The sequence below is a fragment of the Biomphalaria glabrata genome, chromosome 8 (assembly GCF_947242115.1).
Source record: "Biomphalaria glabrata chromosome 8, xgBioGlab47.1, whole genome shotgun sequence".
In the NCBI taxonomy this organism is placed as follows: domain Eukaryota; kingdom Metazoa; phylum Mollusca; class Gastropoda; family Planorbidae; genus Biomphalaria; species Biomphalaria glabrata.
Window position 1 is genome coordinate 43,697,843 of NC_074718.1, and position 16,562 is coordinate 43,714,404.

Sequence of the window (16,562 nt, forward strand, 5' to 3'; positions counted from 1 at the left end):
ATAGGTGTCCAGTGGCCTTGCTTGGGTGAGTGGATCTAACGAGATACAAAGACTAGCAGACAGATGCATCTCTTTTTTCCCTTACAATCATGAACACAAGACAATGTGCTCCTCTCTTTGGGTTTCTAGGTTTTTGTTTCCATGCAAACTGTGTCCTACCCTCCCTTTTACTTCTTTGTTATAGAACATGTACACTGTGTGTTGTCGTCACTGACAAGACTAAATCAGACCATTTAACACATGTTTTATACTTAGTCTGAATCCTCTGAAGAGAAAATGCAAATCTCTAAAATATGAATTACCCTCACATTAGAAGACTTTCACTAACAAGGGAAGTAACTGTAGGATATTCTTATTAATTAGTTTTTTTTCCCATCAAGTGTAATTTAAACTCTTTTAATTCGAATTCACTACCTGTTCACTTTCAATCAAATTAAGTAGTTTCCGCTGCAGTTGAAACTCTCCAAAAATCAAAAAGGTAGACAGCTGGTGTAGTTTCAAAATATTGTGTAAAATCTACAGTATTTGAAAAGACTAAATAAATGACTACAATGGCATTATTTAGCTCTTATCTTTGTAAATCCTCTTTTCACCATCAAATTCATCAAAGCAACTACAATAAGCATCAACAGTTATCCTTCAACATTAAAGGTAAAACTTCAGGAGAGGTGAAATTGGCATCCCATATCCTAAATATGCTAAGGTTTAAATAGTGGTTTACCATTAGAAATCCGTATAATATAACTTTCTCAGTGTATTCTCCCATAGTAAAATCATCGAGGTCTGGTTTTAATCTTTCACGTTCAAGAAATAATTCCTGACTTTGTTGAGCAGAGTTTTCTTCAGTCAACTCAACTTGATTCTTCTGGCAACACAGTCGTCGCAGGCAAATCAAGATTTTTTTCAAAAGACTGAAACAGGATTATTTTTAATCAAGTTTTAACCAACCATTTTATATATTGTTTTGGAAAATATATGCATGTTTCTGTTGTAACCATAAGTAACGATGGGCATCTGGACTTGGTTGTGTAGGCTGAAGAAATTCTAATCAAACCATACCATGAGGTGGTCATAGTTTTAAGTTAATAAATAGGGGTGTGAAAGTTCAAGAATGAACAAGCAAGAGACAAATGACAGAAAGATGTCTATTCGATTAATATTTTTACATACACCTATATTGAAATTAAGTTGAAAGCTGGGTATATTTGTAAATAAAAGTTATATTCAGTTTTGTTTTCAAAAGAAGCTTGTTCAAGTTTATTTCAAGCTCTACCTTTATAATACGCCTACTCTGGCTTAGTTGTACAAGTTGGAACTACAAACCAATGACAGAATCATCATTTATTGTGGTACTTTTTCTACTCAGATATAATGTGTTTTGATCAATTAACGGATTATTAGTTTTTTTTAAATGAATCATGTTCCAGCTTGGTTAATTGTGTTTGGCTTAGTTAGTAACTTACGGCAAACCAATATCTTTGAAAAACTTGGGGAATGGTTTGATAATCATCAAGGTGAGAATCTGGAAGGACAACTGAGCCATGCAGGAACCTTCACATGTGTCAACATAGCGATCTTTGAAAAGGCTTCCATTCTAGAATATGTGTTAAAAAGTGAAAATATATTGATTAAAAAAATGCTCAGAAAATATTTAAAATAAAGCTATCAGATAGTTTATCCAATACATGTAACATTTTGAGAAAGTTGTAACCTATTGTGAAAGTAACTTACCCCTCTTAAAAAAGCAACATAGAAACAAGAGGCATAACTGTTAACAAATTGGAAAGCAAAGAGCTTGATAATAAGAGAGTCATCATAACTTGTTTGAGTTCTGTGATTTTCTAAGAAACAAAATAACACAGATTTTATTTCAGATTATTTATTAAGTTTCGAAAAGCTCATTCGAAGATGAAACAAATCTTCATTTATTTTTAAAATCTATAAAAACATAAATTGTTTTAGTGATGAAATTAGATTTACCCCAGTCTGTCAACACAACAGCTAGCTTGTCATAAATCTATAGAGAATACAAATTTAAAATAAATACATTCAGATTCAATGAGCATTCATAAAAACTAAATTTAAGATGAAGTTTCGAGCTGCTATATTATTTAATTAAGCGCATAAACAATGCTTGCAATCAAAATGGAGAAGGATGCTATCAATGATTGGGTTTACAGAACTGGTGATGTTATTACAATAAAAGTTTTATAAGTGACCAACAGGATAATTTAAATTAATATAAGCAAGAGCAATATGATACAGTAGAACTTAAAGCCCAAAAACTAGTGTCTTAACAGTCTACCAATTTAAAAGTCTAACAGGCTAGTGAACAAGGGATATGTAATATATATGTAGGAAAGATAATCACTAGTGGAGAATAGTATTAGTAAACTGGAAATAAAATTGAGGAGAAGCAAGCACTAGAATTGATAAAAACCATTATCAAGAAACAGATTTACTTTACCATGGATAGAGAGCTCAGAATGGCAGGAATCAAGAATGGAAAAAAAAAAACACCCAACTAGTGCCAGAAAATCCAAGAAATATTAATTGATCTTATTTTTTCACCATCAGTTTAAATGCAATGACAGTTAGTAGAGTAAAAGTAAGTAAAGCTCCCCTTTATAACCTTGCGATCTATAGTGTAGATGATGTAAAGGTCATCTGTTTCTATGGCCCACAGTTCACAAGGGTGTCATGTGGCCAGCACAAAGACTTTCCCCAACTAATTTTAGTTATCCATAAGAGCTGGGTGGACTCAGAGGCGCCCAAAGATCACGGAATTTAAAATCCCAGTCTTCACCATGATTCAAACCCAGGACCCAGGTTCAGAAGCCAAGCGCTTTACCACTCAACCACTGCACCTCCAATGACAGTTAGCTACTAATTTATTTACTAACAAAATTTATTTAACTTATGAAATTTATGATTGAATTTAGAACATTGGGCTCAACATTACTTGTCTCTAAAGAGTATGTTTTGATAAAAATAAAAATCGTCTACCTTTCCAAGAATCAATATTGAGACAGCGTTTAGTATTGAAGACACAATCGTTGTGAGAAGAAGACATTCTTTATTTGGCAAATCAGGACAATAGTCGATATTCATGATAACTCTGTACACGATAACAGCAAAGACACTGGCAACAACAACACAAACCTGCACACAGAAAATACTCATGAATGTTAGTAGAACAATATTATATTATCTTATAAACAATACTCACTGCTTTTTAAATTATTTGTTTAAATTCTCATTATATTTTATATTCACCATAAAAATCAAGACTGCTGCTGAGGTAGAAAATTTTAGAAGTTGAAGTTTAAAAGGGTAAAACCAAGCCAACGAATCGGTGATTGGGTCCTGAGGATAACAAGTGAAAAGTATCAGTAATAAGTATCATTGAAAAGTATCTTTAACTCTTTCAGTGCAGGGTTAATCTCAGTGAGTAACTTCACTAACGCTGGTGAGTTCCGCGTTACTCTCAGTGAGAAACTTGGTTTATAATATTTATTTCATCATGGAAAACTCCATTTTTTCTATCAAAATAATTTGCACTGAAAGAGTTAATAAATATCATTGATAAGTATCTTTAATAAGTATCAATGATAAATATCTTTAATTAGTATCATTGATAAGTATGTTAATAAGTTACGTTGAAAAGCAGGTTATATTTTGAAAAACGTCTAATCTTAGTTGAAGATTGTCATTGAAGTGACAGCAAATGTCCAATAAGGATCAATAAAAGTCTTAATGTTAAATTTATTGTGGAAATGTAGAAAAGTAGGCCAACCCTTTTCACAACAGTCCCATAGAACTGAGGTCTGTCTGGTTCATTTGTTTCAAATTGATCGACATCCCATTCGTAGGCCAAGAATGAGCACCTCCTTTTCCAAACTTCAAGAAAGATTGTCCCTAAATATACATGGATCAGAAAATGTTTTTGTTTTGAAAAAATACTGGGCTACATAGATAACAATACTTAGGAAAGTTCAATTTACACAGATGCAACTGAATATTATTTAGACATTTTAATTAATGATTTGATCTAAGAAAGCAAAAAAAAAATTCCTGTATTCATTTCGTAAATCAAATCTTTTTCAAACTACAGCTGTTTAAAAGGGAGTTGGAAATCATCAGTAGGGGATATAATCCAGGAATTTTTAATTCCATTCCTTGGATAATGAAACACTTTTTCAATAACAAGAAATAAAAAGCCTGAATCATGTCTTTCATGTTATAAGGATTAGTTAGAAGTAATGCATTTTCTATTCTCATTTATAAATAACTGTTTTATTGCGATGTGTATGTTATAAATATAAAGTAGCTTGAAACTAAAATCAACATCAAAGAATGCACGAGCCTGTCATTGAATGAGAATCTAGTCAAGGCAAAAAAAAACAGGAATGGAGAAAGACTGTTGATGGATTACGAGTGGTGTCCCAACAATTCAACAGAATAAGGGATAAGTGAATGTGAAACTAATAGCTCAATTGTAAAGGAAATTTTTAAAAGTAATAAAACGTCACAAACTATTGCAGACGTCACATGAAAATATGCTTGGCAATACAAATGTGTAGCTTTTTTGAATTTCCTGAAATTTTTCAGAATTTCCTGTGCTGAATATGGAACAATTTCTCATGATAATTGTACCGAGTGCTGCCATGATATATCTAACATGTATTCATACAATAAAAGTTAACTAAATTCTTTTTACCCCAGCAACAAATAAACAATGCAAAGAATGGTGTGACATCATTATCAAAAGCTTCCTTCACATCTTCCAAGACATCTTGTAGACCTAATCTGTTAGAGATGAAATAAGGGAGAAAAATGTTTTAACAGTCAGCAACCAAACAGTTTTGTATCTTTGTTGTACACTGTTTGACATGTTTTGGATGATCCTTCAGAGTTGAAGATAATTTACTTCCTAGTCCAAACCTTCCGCAGGATGATAGCGGATGGTTGTGGGCAGGGTATGGGCTCAGGACCATCGAGATGACCAAACACCAGTTCAGTGCTAATACCGCACTACCAGGCACGCACATTTTTCTATCATCATCACAGAGACTATTACTTAAAACAAAATTTTTTAGGCATTTAAAAATAACTGATAAAGCTAATGTTCAAGATAGTTGAAAACCTTAGCATTAAAAAGCTGAACGTTAAAATTTTATTACAAACAATAAAAGATATAAGCCTGCAAACATTTTGTATTTAAGTTCAGGCAGTTTGTGCATGTTTTCATGGTAGAATAGATTCTCTGTGGTAGATGATATAAAGAAAACCAGCCTCTGAGGCCAACAGTTCAATTGTTGAAACAATGACCTTTTCTTTCCTAACTGGTGTCAAGAGTTCAGATTGTCTGGACCATAGAAAAGGCTAAACAACATTGACCTACTTAATAAAATTAGTGTACTAGCTAAAATAAATGTTTTTTCAAAGCCTGAGGGAAAAATACATCTGAAATCAAACCTGTGACCTACAGGTTGTGTGGAGTTTTTTGCTTTACAAGAACAGTTCCTACATTTAACATGCTATGTTAAATAAAGAGGGCAAGGGGCAAGTAAGTCTGAAGAAATAGGCCAATAAGATTGCAGAAGGTAGAAAGAGAAATAGATCATTGTTATATTAGTAGGCCCTACAGTTTCAAATTAGGATATGACAAGCAATACAAATATTTACATTATATAAAATTAAAAGTATCAAAATATTATTTTCTTACGAGGTAGCATTTGGCTTGGTGGCTGTATCTGTTAAACTGTAACAAATTTTAAAAAAATAGATATATCATAAAAGCAAAATAAAAATTCCTCTTTTATACCGTGAAAACTTATTAAACAACTGTTTTGTTAATAATATTATATTTCAATAATAAAATACACATGCTCAATAAATAATCTTCTGCAATAGCTTCAATATAAGTTTACAAAATAGGCATATTAAATGTTTCAAACACTCATCAAAGTTAAAATATTACAGTAATCATTATATTTTTGAATAAGATAATCAAAGCATCAGCATACCTTTCATATAAGCCATAGATAAAAACAGCAACTCCAAATAACATTGGTATCCAGAGGGTGGTGATCAAAACTCCAGTCCAGGCAAAATACAATCCAATTTTTTCCCCAAAATAGTTTCTAATTTGCCACATTGGCTGAAATTTATAAAAACGGGACCACTTTTGATCTAGTTCCTTTCTTTTGTCTACTGTCTGTGTGTCACTGGGTAAATCTGTTTTAGTTAGCTCATCATGCAGTACTAGAGTGTCTGTGTAGACATTTTTCATCAATAAAAACTGTAACCCTATTTGCATCGTGAAAAAAAGAAATGTAAAATACATCATTAGAGAAGTGTCATCTTATAACAGAAACAAAAAAAATGGAAGTTAAAAAGAGATCGTAAAGAGGAAAATAACATACTAACATTTCCTATAGGAAATAGGCCTATTTAGTGATTATGGACCAATAGAACAAAAAACATTCAGTGATCTTTAATAGACCGTTTGATCATCTAAGAGCTGAGCTGAAGGCTCTTCGAGCTCTAAGTTTGAAAAAAAACCTGTTTGAGCGTCAAACAGTAAAAAAAAACAACCTGCGTGAACCACCGTTCTGTCTGGAAGAGACCCAAGTCAATGCCTATGTAAAGCATTGCTATTTCCGATGCATTCGGCACCCTGGGCGCATGGGCTAGACATGGCAGAAGGCCGAGTACACCGGGGACCTTCGCCATCTTCCTATGTTGTAACAAGTTAACCATGAAGGACTCACCATTAATATAACGTTTCTTTGAGGAACGGCACATGGATTATCAACAGGACCGTGAGAGCTCTCTTTCAACCCCGCTCCGTGCAATGGGTTCACTCTCATGCACCCTTGGACACTCTCCTGGGGGGGTTTTGTTTTGCCATTCATTTAGCCTAACCACTTCCTCTAATGGTCGTTTCCACCCGGGTGCCACGTTGAGGCAGAACAGCGTAACCGGGTCTTTAATAGACCAATTGAGCAATAGTACATTTAGTGGTCATCAGTAGACCAGTAAAGTAAAGTTACCTTTCAGACCTTGTGATCTATAGGGCAGATGATGTAAAGGTCATCTGTTTCAATGGCCCACGGTTAACAAGGGTGTGGCCAGCAAAACGACCAACCGACTTTACTTTTCCCCAACTGATGTCAACTAATATTAGAGATGGACGGATTCAGAGGTGCCCAAAGATCCCAAAGTTAAAAATCCCAGTCTTCATCGGGATTTGAAGCTGGGATCTCGGTTTGGAAGACAAGCACTTTATTGCTCAGCCACCATGCCTCCATAGATCAGTAGAACAAATATAAAATGGCTAGAAGCTTATATAGTCATGTCATGTGTGTGTACCCCTTTTCTGTGCAAAATAGGATGTTTACTACACATTAGTTTCAAGAAGACACAAATTCTCTAAACTACTTATTTCTAGTTACTTCTCAAAAGTTGGAGAAGTTAATTTTAGTTAGGGGTAATATATCTCCTCCTTTATAGTTGAAGATGAGCCCATTTCTTATCTCCTATAAATTCAAAGAGCCAGTTACATACATGGCATGGTCTGCTGCAGATATGCCTGCTTCTTTTCTCAGTTTAACTCTTTCTCTCCTAATTAATGAAACTGATGCTGCAGATATGCCTGCTTCTTTTCTCAGTTTAACTCTTTCTCTCCTAATTAATGATACTAACGTTGATTTGACCCCATTAAATTAAATTAATATTTGATTTTATTAACTTTTATTTGTATTATATAAAAAGAGCATACAGTCTCCTAAAATTCTATATCAAAAGTAACATTTCCTGATTACAAACAAAATTTTTATTGAAGTTTAATCATAACAGGGTTGAATGTACAAATGTGAAAAATGAACAATTCTGTCAGAACGTGGAAAATAATTACGGAGATAAAGATGACTGATCTCCTTGCCTCATCTTGAAACTCTGACATTCACAACTTCACAACACAAGGAGGAATAGAGAGATGGCTTTCCTGTATACAGCTCACAATAAAAAAGTCATTTGGGGAGTCAATTTTCAGGCAGACTACAATTCTCGCCCACCGTAATTGGGGACGTTTTCGCTGTGGCATGGATACTGTTCATCTGTGACAACTGTAAGATTTCAAGGTCTGTTATGTGGTCAAACCAATTCACAATGAATTTTTTTGGGGGGAACATTAATAATATCAAGGACACTGAAGTATATGAGAGTAGATTTCCATTTTGTAGAAATGCTGAGTGACCACACTTGTTCTTGAAGTCTGCCAAAGTGGCACATGCACATGCAGCATGGCAGTCTACCTCATCATCTAGGTTGGCGTTTGCTGATATGATACTTCCTAAATAGACACATTTTTTAATATTTGCTAGTTTTTGGCTATCTATGACAATGACTGGTTCTGTGACTGATTATTTGGAGATAATTGGTGTAACACTTTTGTCTTTTTTACAAAATATATGATGCTGAGACTTACATCATTATGATATAATAGGTCTGCTTCATTGCTTTCTTCTTGAAAGCACATTTCAGCACTGAGATAAACATTGGGACCATTTAAAGGTATATATATATGTAATGAGGCTTGTCCACAGACTTGTAAGTTTATTTTTTTTATTTCCATTATCCAAAATACAAATTTCATTTTGGTTTTAAAAACATTGATTTGTTTTATCTAAAAAGGGCACACATTCCCATTTAATTCTATACCAAATATAACTTTTTCTGATAACAAAAAAAATATTATTGAAGTTTAATTGTGACAGGGGCAAAATGGATGATTCTGTTGGAATGTGGAATGAGTTAATTTATAGACTCAGTGAGAGCTCTATTGAACTTTCTTAGATCTAGAGATTGAAAGATAGAAGGAATAGGGGACATGACTCTGAATCTCCACCAAAGGGGAAAGTAAGGTGTAGGGACTGAGTGCTGATGGAGTTAAAGTCTATTTACTATGCTGATTTTATTTTTAATCAAAATAATTGAAGGTGTTTCTTTCCTTGTAGTAAAAGTTAGGCCCTGAGCATCGGAGATGAAATAAGAATCTAAATTATTAAAATAATTTAATTTTTTTGACTGAGTCGATACCTTTTTTTTTCACAGCTTTCCCACTCTGTTCATCAACAGGTTGCAGCGGAGCGCTCTTGCAGAAACAGACAATACTTTTACAAAGCTCTAAGCACCTGCTTTCTTCCTGCTGAACTGCATCAATTCCATTTTTTGTTTTATTTTTTTCTTTTCTCTCACTAGCAATATCAATGTTTATAAGGATGTGATGGACCTGTAGATATAATAACAAGGTGAATAAATGTGCAAAAATTCAGCAGATGAATGAATTAAAAATATGGTTGCTATAATGGTTTATAATCTAATTACCAATGTATTAATAAATGCATCAGTAATAGCAAAAGAAATGAAACAAAGTTCCGGCACATTAATTCCTTAAAATGTGTATGTATAGTAATGTAAACATTTAAGACATTTCTGACTTAAAAATATATTTCTAAACTAAATAGTTCTCTTCCAGTTAGTAAAAAACTAACAAAATGAAACCCCTTTTTTTCATAATTTTTTAATATGTTCATGATTTCTATAGATATTAGGCTTACACTGATAATTTGGGCAGTTGTTTGAGACAAACATCTATAAAAAAGCTAACAAGATCCTCGAAATAAAGAATCACACTTTGGGTCAGGATTTTGTGATTTTACCATCACAAAAGAGATACAAGACACCGATAGCAAAGACAAATAGACACAAATACTCTTTTGTTCCCATGGCAATCAAATCATTAAATAAGAACAATCTGGTATAAACTTTGTCACATGTAAATTAAGAGTGAGTCTGGTGTGAATGTACACTTTGGTTTCTTATAGTTATAATATTTTTTGTTTGGTGCAATGCACAAATTGCAAGACAAATTTCCATACGGACAATAAAGATTATTATTATTATTTTATAGTGCCAAAATAAACATACACTTCATAGTTTAAGCTAAAATCATTATCACATTTCAAAGGATGTAGAAATGAGTGACTACCAATAGTAGAAACAGTATATAGAATAGCCTACTTAAAAACTTTTGCTTTAAATTCACTTACTAACAAAGACCTGATGGATGGTCTAAAGAAATTCCCTGGATCTTCATGACCATCAAAAAGATGAATTTTACTCATTCTAAAAGGAGCACTGACAAAGTCTGCAACTAAAAAACAAGAAATGAAAATAACATCAGCAAACATTCTCAGTCCATTATATCTCTAGTTTATTCATTTCATACAGCAATGAAACATATGAAGAAAAACAAAAATCTTGTTCAGCTGTTTTTATGACTTACTGTCTCCATCTGTCTCCAAGTATTTGTCAGCAAACTTTTGTATGAAACCTACTGGCGGCGGCTCTGGTATTTTACACTGAAATTTGTGAAAATATTCATTAATCAATTTTTAGAACATCTGATAAGTATATCATAAGCAATATTTTCAGAAAGTGTCTTTACTATTCTATAGTATAATTCTATTATAATCTTTAAATACAAAAACAAAATTTAATAAAATACTCAGAAAGACACAAAGATAAAGGCACATTCCTCATCCCATATGCTAAGACAAATTTGTACAAATACTCCTTCTTCCCTAGTGCTATTTGAGCATGGAATGGGTTGCCTGAGCTAGCCAGGAAAACCAGTGACTTGGCAGAATTTAAGTCATTGGTCAATATGCATGACTGAATGCATGACGCGTAGGACGTAATCATCTTCTTTTTTGAAGTAACGTCTGTATCATATAAGATAAGTTAAGAATTAAATTTTAATATGATTATGAATAAACTTTCTTTTGCTCAAACTTTCAACACAGTGGCAAAATAAATAAATAAATAAATCCAGATTTAGCCTTCAAATGGATCTCTGAGCCTAAAAAAGAAGTAGCAACTTAGAAATATAGATTCTAAGTTTTAAAGCAACTTACATCCTTTAATGGCATTTCAAGCTTAACACGTTCTGCTTCCTTGCACAGCCTTTTAAAAGGGCAGTAAAGTTTGACATAAACATGATCATGAGCTTCATATTCATCTATTGTGAATCCTTCTTTCTTCAGCTTTTCTTCAAATCTATTAAGCAAACAAAAAAACGCATTACAATCAAACATGACTAGATAGGGTGTAGTCATCTTCTTTTTTGAAGTAACGACTGTATTTTAAAAGATAAGATAACCATTTGACAAAAGGTCTTTGATGAGCATTCTATATTATCTTATTTTATTTAAATACTTCTGACGCGCATCTGTCACAAACAGTCAACCAAGGCAACACCTTAGTTCCTCGTGTGATTTAAACTCTAAACAGTGCAAATTTGATTTTTTTAGTATCAGGTTATAGGCAAAATTGATGTTTAAACACTAATAGTTTAGATACTCTCCATTCTTGTAGACTGATATGGAAATGTTTATTTTCCAGACTAATATCTGTGGAGTCTGAAAAAAAGTTCCCTAATTCTCTACATAATTGACTAAATAGAAACATTTTTATATAAGAAGCAGTAAATGCTAGCAAAGACCTTCCTTCAGGGAACAGTACCAGGTAAAAGAAAAAGAGGCAGACAGGGAAAGCATTGGGAAGACAACATAAAAGAATGGACAGACCTGCATTGAAAGAGGTTCTATTCAAGCAAAAGATAGAGAGGAATGGAGAAAGACGGCCGACAAATCTTATGTGGTACCTTAATGGTCCAAGAGACTAAGGGATAGGTGAAATGCTTGAGAAATTTTTGTATATATAATAATAATAATAATAATAATAATAAGGCTTGTCTTTAAGTCCGAAGATTAATAAGGAATGCAGTATTTCCCGTGGCTACGCAGCCCCAGCTGTGGCCTACATATTTTGCATATATCATATGTATATATGGACAGGATATAAACGCAGTGGACAAATTCACATATCTTGGCAGCACACTCTCCAGAAATGGAAAAATCGATAGTGAAATCGACCTGCGTATCGCCAAGGCCAGTGCATCCTATGGCAGACTGTCTACAAATGTCTGGAACAGACGTGGTATCACCACAAACACCAAGCTAGGGGTCTATAGAGCCGTCATCCTCCCTACATTGCTCTATGCCTCCGAAACATGGACAGTGTACAGTAAACATGCAAAGAAACTAAACCACTTCCACATGACATGTCTGAGAAAAATACTAAATGTCAAATGGCAAGACAAAATACCAGATACAGAAGTCCTTCGAAGAGCGTGTCTGCAAAGCATCCACACAATCCTGATGCAGTCCCAGCTGCGATGGGCAGGTCACGTCTACAGAATAGAAGACCACCGCATCCCTAAACGACTCTTGTATGGCCAACTAAGCGAAGGAAAGCGCTCGCAAGGTGGGCAAAGAAAGCGCTTCAGGGACACCCTCAAAGCTTCTCTGAAGGCGTTCAGCATAGACCCTGGCACCTGGGAGACAGAGGCACATGACAGAGCATCATGGCGTCGCGCTGTGAAAACTGGCGCACAGGTTGCTGAGGAAAAAAGAACAACGCTGGCAGAAGAAAAATGCCAGAAAAGAAAAGCAAGACAAACGACACTAGCTCCAGCTGGAATAACCTGCCCAGTGTGCGGCCAAACATTCCGGGCTCACATAGGTCTCACCAGCCACATGAGGAGGCATAAAACCCCAGTGCAAAGCCCTCAGCCCCCTGGATGACAAAGTGGTCATCATCGAACCACGATGGACGAACTATATATATATATATATATATATATATATATATATATATATATATATATATATATATATATATATATATATATATATATATATATATCAAGGTAAAAAAAAAGGACAGGCCATGCTTGGATTTTCATGAGTTAAGACTGTCATAGAGAGAAAACTTAAACATTTTAAAAGACTTTGCAGACACAAGAGAGTTTTGGGGTTATGCATTGTCTTTCCAATGTATGATAAGGTGTTCACAGAACTAAGACTCAGATAGCAGAAACACAAAGCACTTAATAAAATACAAGCTGTCTGAGTTTTAAGACATAATATTTTCTAGTACAAACAAAAAACTTTTGAAATTATTTCAAATGAATAACTGAATAGTAAAAAAACAATACAATAGAATAATTGCTCATTAAAAGAATATTCTTAATTTTTCTACACATTATGTCATACAGCTCTCATATATAGTATATATAGTTTGTCCATCGTGGTTCGATAATGACCACTTTAGTCATCCAGGGTGTTGAGGCTTTGCAATGGGGTTTTGTGGTTCATGTGGCTGGTGAGACCTATGTGAGCCTGGAATTTTCGGCTGCACACTGGGCAGGTCATTCCAGCTGGAGCTAGTGTCATTGGTCTTGTTTTTTTCTCTGGCGCTTGTCTTCTGCCAGCGCTGTTCTCTTGTCCTCAGTAATTTGTGTGCCAGTTTTCACAGCACAACGCCATGATGCTCTGTCATGTGCTTCTGTCTCCCAAGTGGCTGGGCCAATGCTGAACACCTTCAGAGAAGCTTTGAGGGTGTCCCTAAAGCGTTTTCTTTTTTCCACCTTGTGAGTGCTTTCCTTGCCTTAATTGGCCATACAGGAGTCATTTAGGAATGCAGCAGTCTTCCATTCTGCAGATTTGTCCTGCTGGAACTGCATCTGGATTTTGTGGATGCATTGCAGGCTCGATCTTCGAAGAACTTAAAGTAATAACAGTAAAGTAATACATAAAACACAAACCTTTGACGGTAGTTTGCTTTCTTCTCTTGTTCTATCTTGTTGCTTTCACTTGAATCTATCTCATGATTTTTTGTATAAATAAGAACATAGTCAATGCACTTCTTTTCTGGGATAAGCTTGTTCTTTTCAGATAATGATGAGTACCTAACAAGAAAAACATCATTTGACTGAGTACATCATTTAGGTAAAATATAACAAGGTGGAGAAAAAAATCATCAAATACAGTAGAAAGTAACAAGTATTTCTAACAATATAAAATATAACAAAAAACATAACAGTGACATTGTGACCATTTGGCTAGGCTAATTTCACTCAGGCCTGTTACTGAGGGACTTTGAACTAAAAAATTATACATCATCTCAGATGACTCATTTTGTTTTTTGTCACACTCAACCTTAAAGTTACTAAGGAAGTGCACCATCGTATTACTGAACTCGGACCCATGGGTACCTTGTAGTACAACTGAGTAATGTAACAATACAACAAACAATAACAAAACACACATTAAAAAACATAACAAACAGTAAAAGAAACATAAAACTAAAAAACCAAAACAGAATAACAAAAAATTATACTTCCACTAAAGAAATAAATGAAATAATTAATATATTAATGCAAGACGTAGACAAAGGTCATCCTTTTACCTGCTAAAGACACTAAAAAAGCATATTCACAAGCTCCAAAGTCAGCTAGTAGCATGAAAAAGAATGGTCAGTAATGTGGGTCAAGTTTTTTTTTGTATGTGTAGAAGCCTGATCAAAATATGGGTCAAAATTTTAGTTTTGGGTCAGACTGAAACCTCTGGAATGCTTTGAAAAGATATTTATGTAAACAAGTAAGAAAGACACTGTAAGTTTTAAATTAAGGTGAATAAAAATGTAGACTCTATATATCTAGCAGTTAACTTTGTCTAAGAACGAATGACAGTGCTGGTATGAACTCTCAGCATGTAAATCACCCATGATATGGTCATGAGAACAGGACTGGCATTTTCTGTGATTTTTTTTAGAAAGGACTTGATGGACTCTATTTAAAGACAGTACGTTGGAGTCAAGACGATTCAATTTGGTACTGTTAAGCTACATATAGTAAAAGGAAATCTAAACAATTAGGAATTCAATTTTACAACATGCATAGCAAATGAAGTAAATTAAAATGTATAGTTGAAAATACCTTTTCTCAAAAGGGTGAAGATGATGTCGAGGATGTTTTTTTGCCTTTGCTCTGTGATCTTTCTTCATTTTTCTGGCAGCCATTCTTGAAGCTGCCACTACATCTTCAAATTGAACAGTTGAATATTGACTTATATGTGGATTAACCTTCCCTCCGCCAAGAGTTGTACTTTCTTTAAAACTTTTGGCATCCATTTACCAGTGTCTTACTACAAATACATTAATTGCTTATGACAAATTGAAGAAAACCCCCATAATTTTGAATAAATCATTAATTTACAGATCTGAACTGTGAAAGATTATGTGAATTTAACTTGAGTCTAGAGGTTTAGCTCTCTCTTTGACTTTATTTCAAGTATTTCATGTAAATTAATTTTACGCCACTAATCAGCATGGGCACCCCCATAATTGATTGGAAGGTGTAAACAAATTGGCTAAAATTTGGCTACGCAGAATCCAGTACACGTACATGGTTGGCCATCGAATCAATTTACTATGCATATATCTACTACATTAAATTATATTTACAAAAGTACTTCAGTGGAAGCTTTATTTGATCAGACATTTAGAAGTTCATTGAATTAGTAGTGCAAAAAAATTGCTAGAAGTTGATAACTCAAATTCCAGGGGGGTGCATGTGAACCACCTTAAATTGCAACCCCCTGCGGGCGCCCATGCTAATCACTCAGTAAAGTTTAAAAAAAGAAATTAGACATTTAAGATATTCTGGATTGCTGAAAAAGTCTTGTCAGTGAAAGTGTATCAATTAATTAATAACAATGTTTATAGTTCACTCACGAAAATAATAAAAACAATGAACTTGATCATCCTAATAAAGACAAAAATCTAGACCTTATGATTATATAATCTAGTCTTATATATATAAATTAGAATCTAGACTAGGCTATAGAATACTCTGGACTCTGGATCTAGTCTACTCTACACGATCTAGATCTAGAATCTATTTAATTTTAATAATTTATAGATACCACACTGTGACAGAGTCTACTAGAGCTAGATCTAGAATCTAGGATTCTTAAGTAGAAGAGCCAAGACTGAAGAGCATATTGAAGAATTATGCTATAATAACTAGAAGTTGAAGAAAATCCTTACTCTTATTTATAAGATAAGATACATCTTAACACTTTCAACAGTCATCTTAAGATTTCCATCTTCCATCTTATCCATGGCATAATTGAATCAAACTGTTGTTAGACCTTCATAATCAATAATCTAGAACTAAAGTCTAGTTGCTACAAAACTATTCCGGCACTACGGCTGAGACGAGCCAGGCATTGACCTGTTGACACAGTTGCTATGTACAAAGGGAGAACACTACACCATTTTTAAAAACTACTTTGTAAATCGCCAGCGATGCGAAGCCGAAATTACACAATATGGTAATTCTGTAATAGATCTAGATCTAGATAACACTTTTTCTTTAGTCTTTAGGCTTAGCCCATCGCTTTCGCTCCAGGTGAAATGAAATTTAACTTTTAGGACAAAATTATTAGATAGCATTCAGTCTAGTTTGATAATATCAAGGAACATTAATCCATCTGTATTACCAAAAATATTAACATATCTTATCCTTTCTTATATAGTATAGGCCTAATACAGATGTTACTTCAAAAAAGAAGATATTTACACCC

At 33.9% G+C, this 16,562-nt stretch overlaps 1 protein-coding gene across 3 annotated transcripts in view; it reads right to left on the bottom strand.

The window, feature by feature from the left end:
- Positions 1 to 16,222, bottom strand: part of LOC106075340 (anoctamin-4-like) — a 28,143-nt gene extending 11,921 nt beyond the window's left edge. For all 3 annotated transcript variants that reach the window (XM_056039132.1, XM_056039130.1, XM_056039131.1), the window contains exons 1-17: positions 16,024 to 16,222; positions 14,912 to 15,119; positions 13,739 to 13,882; positions 10,986 to 11,127; positions 10,355 to 10,430; positions 10,119 to 10,222; positions 9,106 to 9,298; positions 6,030 to 6,312; positions 5,729 to 5,764; positions 4,721 to 4,809; positions 3,797 to 3,918; positions 3,277 to 3,366; positions 3,007 to 3,162; positions 1,981 to 2,017; positions 1,732 to 1,841; positions 1,464 to 1,594; positions 722 to 911 (exon numbers count right to left, since the gene is read on the bottom strand). In XM_056039132.1, the coding sequence (XP_055895107.1) occupies positions 722 to 911; positions 1,464 to 1,594; positions 1,732 to 1,841; positions 1,981 to 2,017; positions 3,007 to 3,162; positions 3,277 to 3,366; positions 3,797 to 3,918; positions 4,721 to 4,809; positions 5,729 to 5,764; positions 6,030 to 6,312; positions 9,106 to 9,298; positions 10,119 to 10,222; positions 10,355 to 10,430; positions 10,986 to 11,127; positions 13,739 to 13,882; positions 14,912 to 15,105 (2,097 nt within the window). In that variant the 5' untranslated portion in view covers positions 15,106 to 15,119; positions 16,024 to 16,222. The remainder of the gene's footprint in view (positions 1 to 721; positions 912 to 1,463; positions 1,595 to 1,731; positions 1,842 to 1,980; positions 2,018 to 3,006; positions 3,163 to 3,276; positions 3,367 to 3,796; positions 3,919 to 4,720; positions 4,810 to 5,728; positions 5,765 to 6,029; positions 6,313 to 9,105; positions 9,299 to 10,118; positions 10,223 to 10,354; positions 10,431 to 10,985; positions 11,128 to 13,738; positions 13,883 to 14,911; positions 15,120 to 16,023) is intronic.
- Between the last annotated feature and the right edge of the window lie 340 nt (positions 16,223 to 16,562).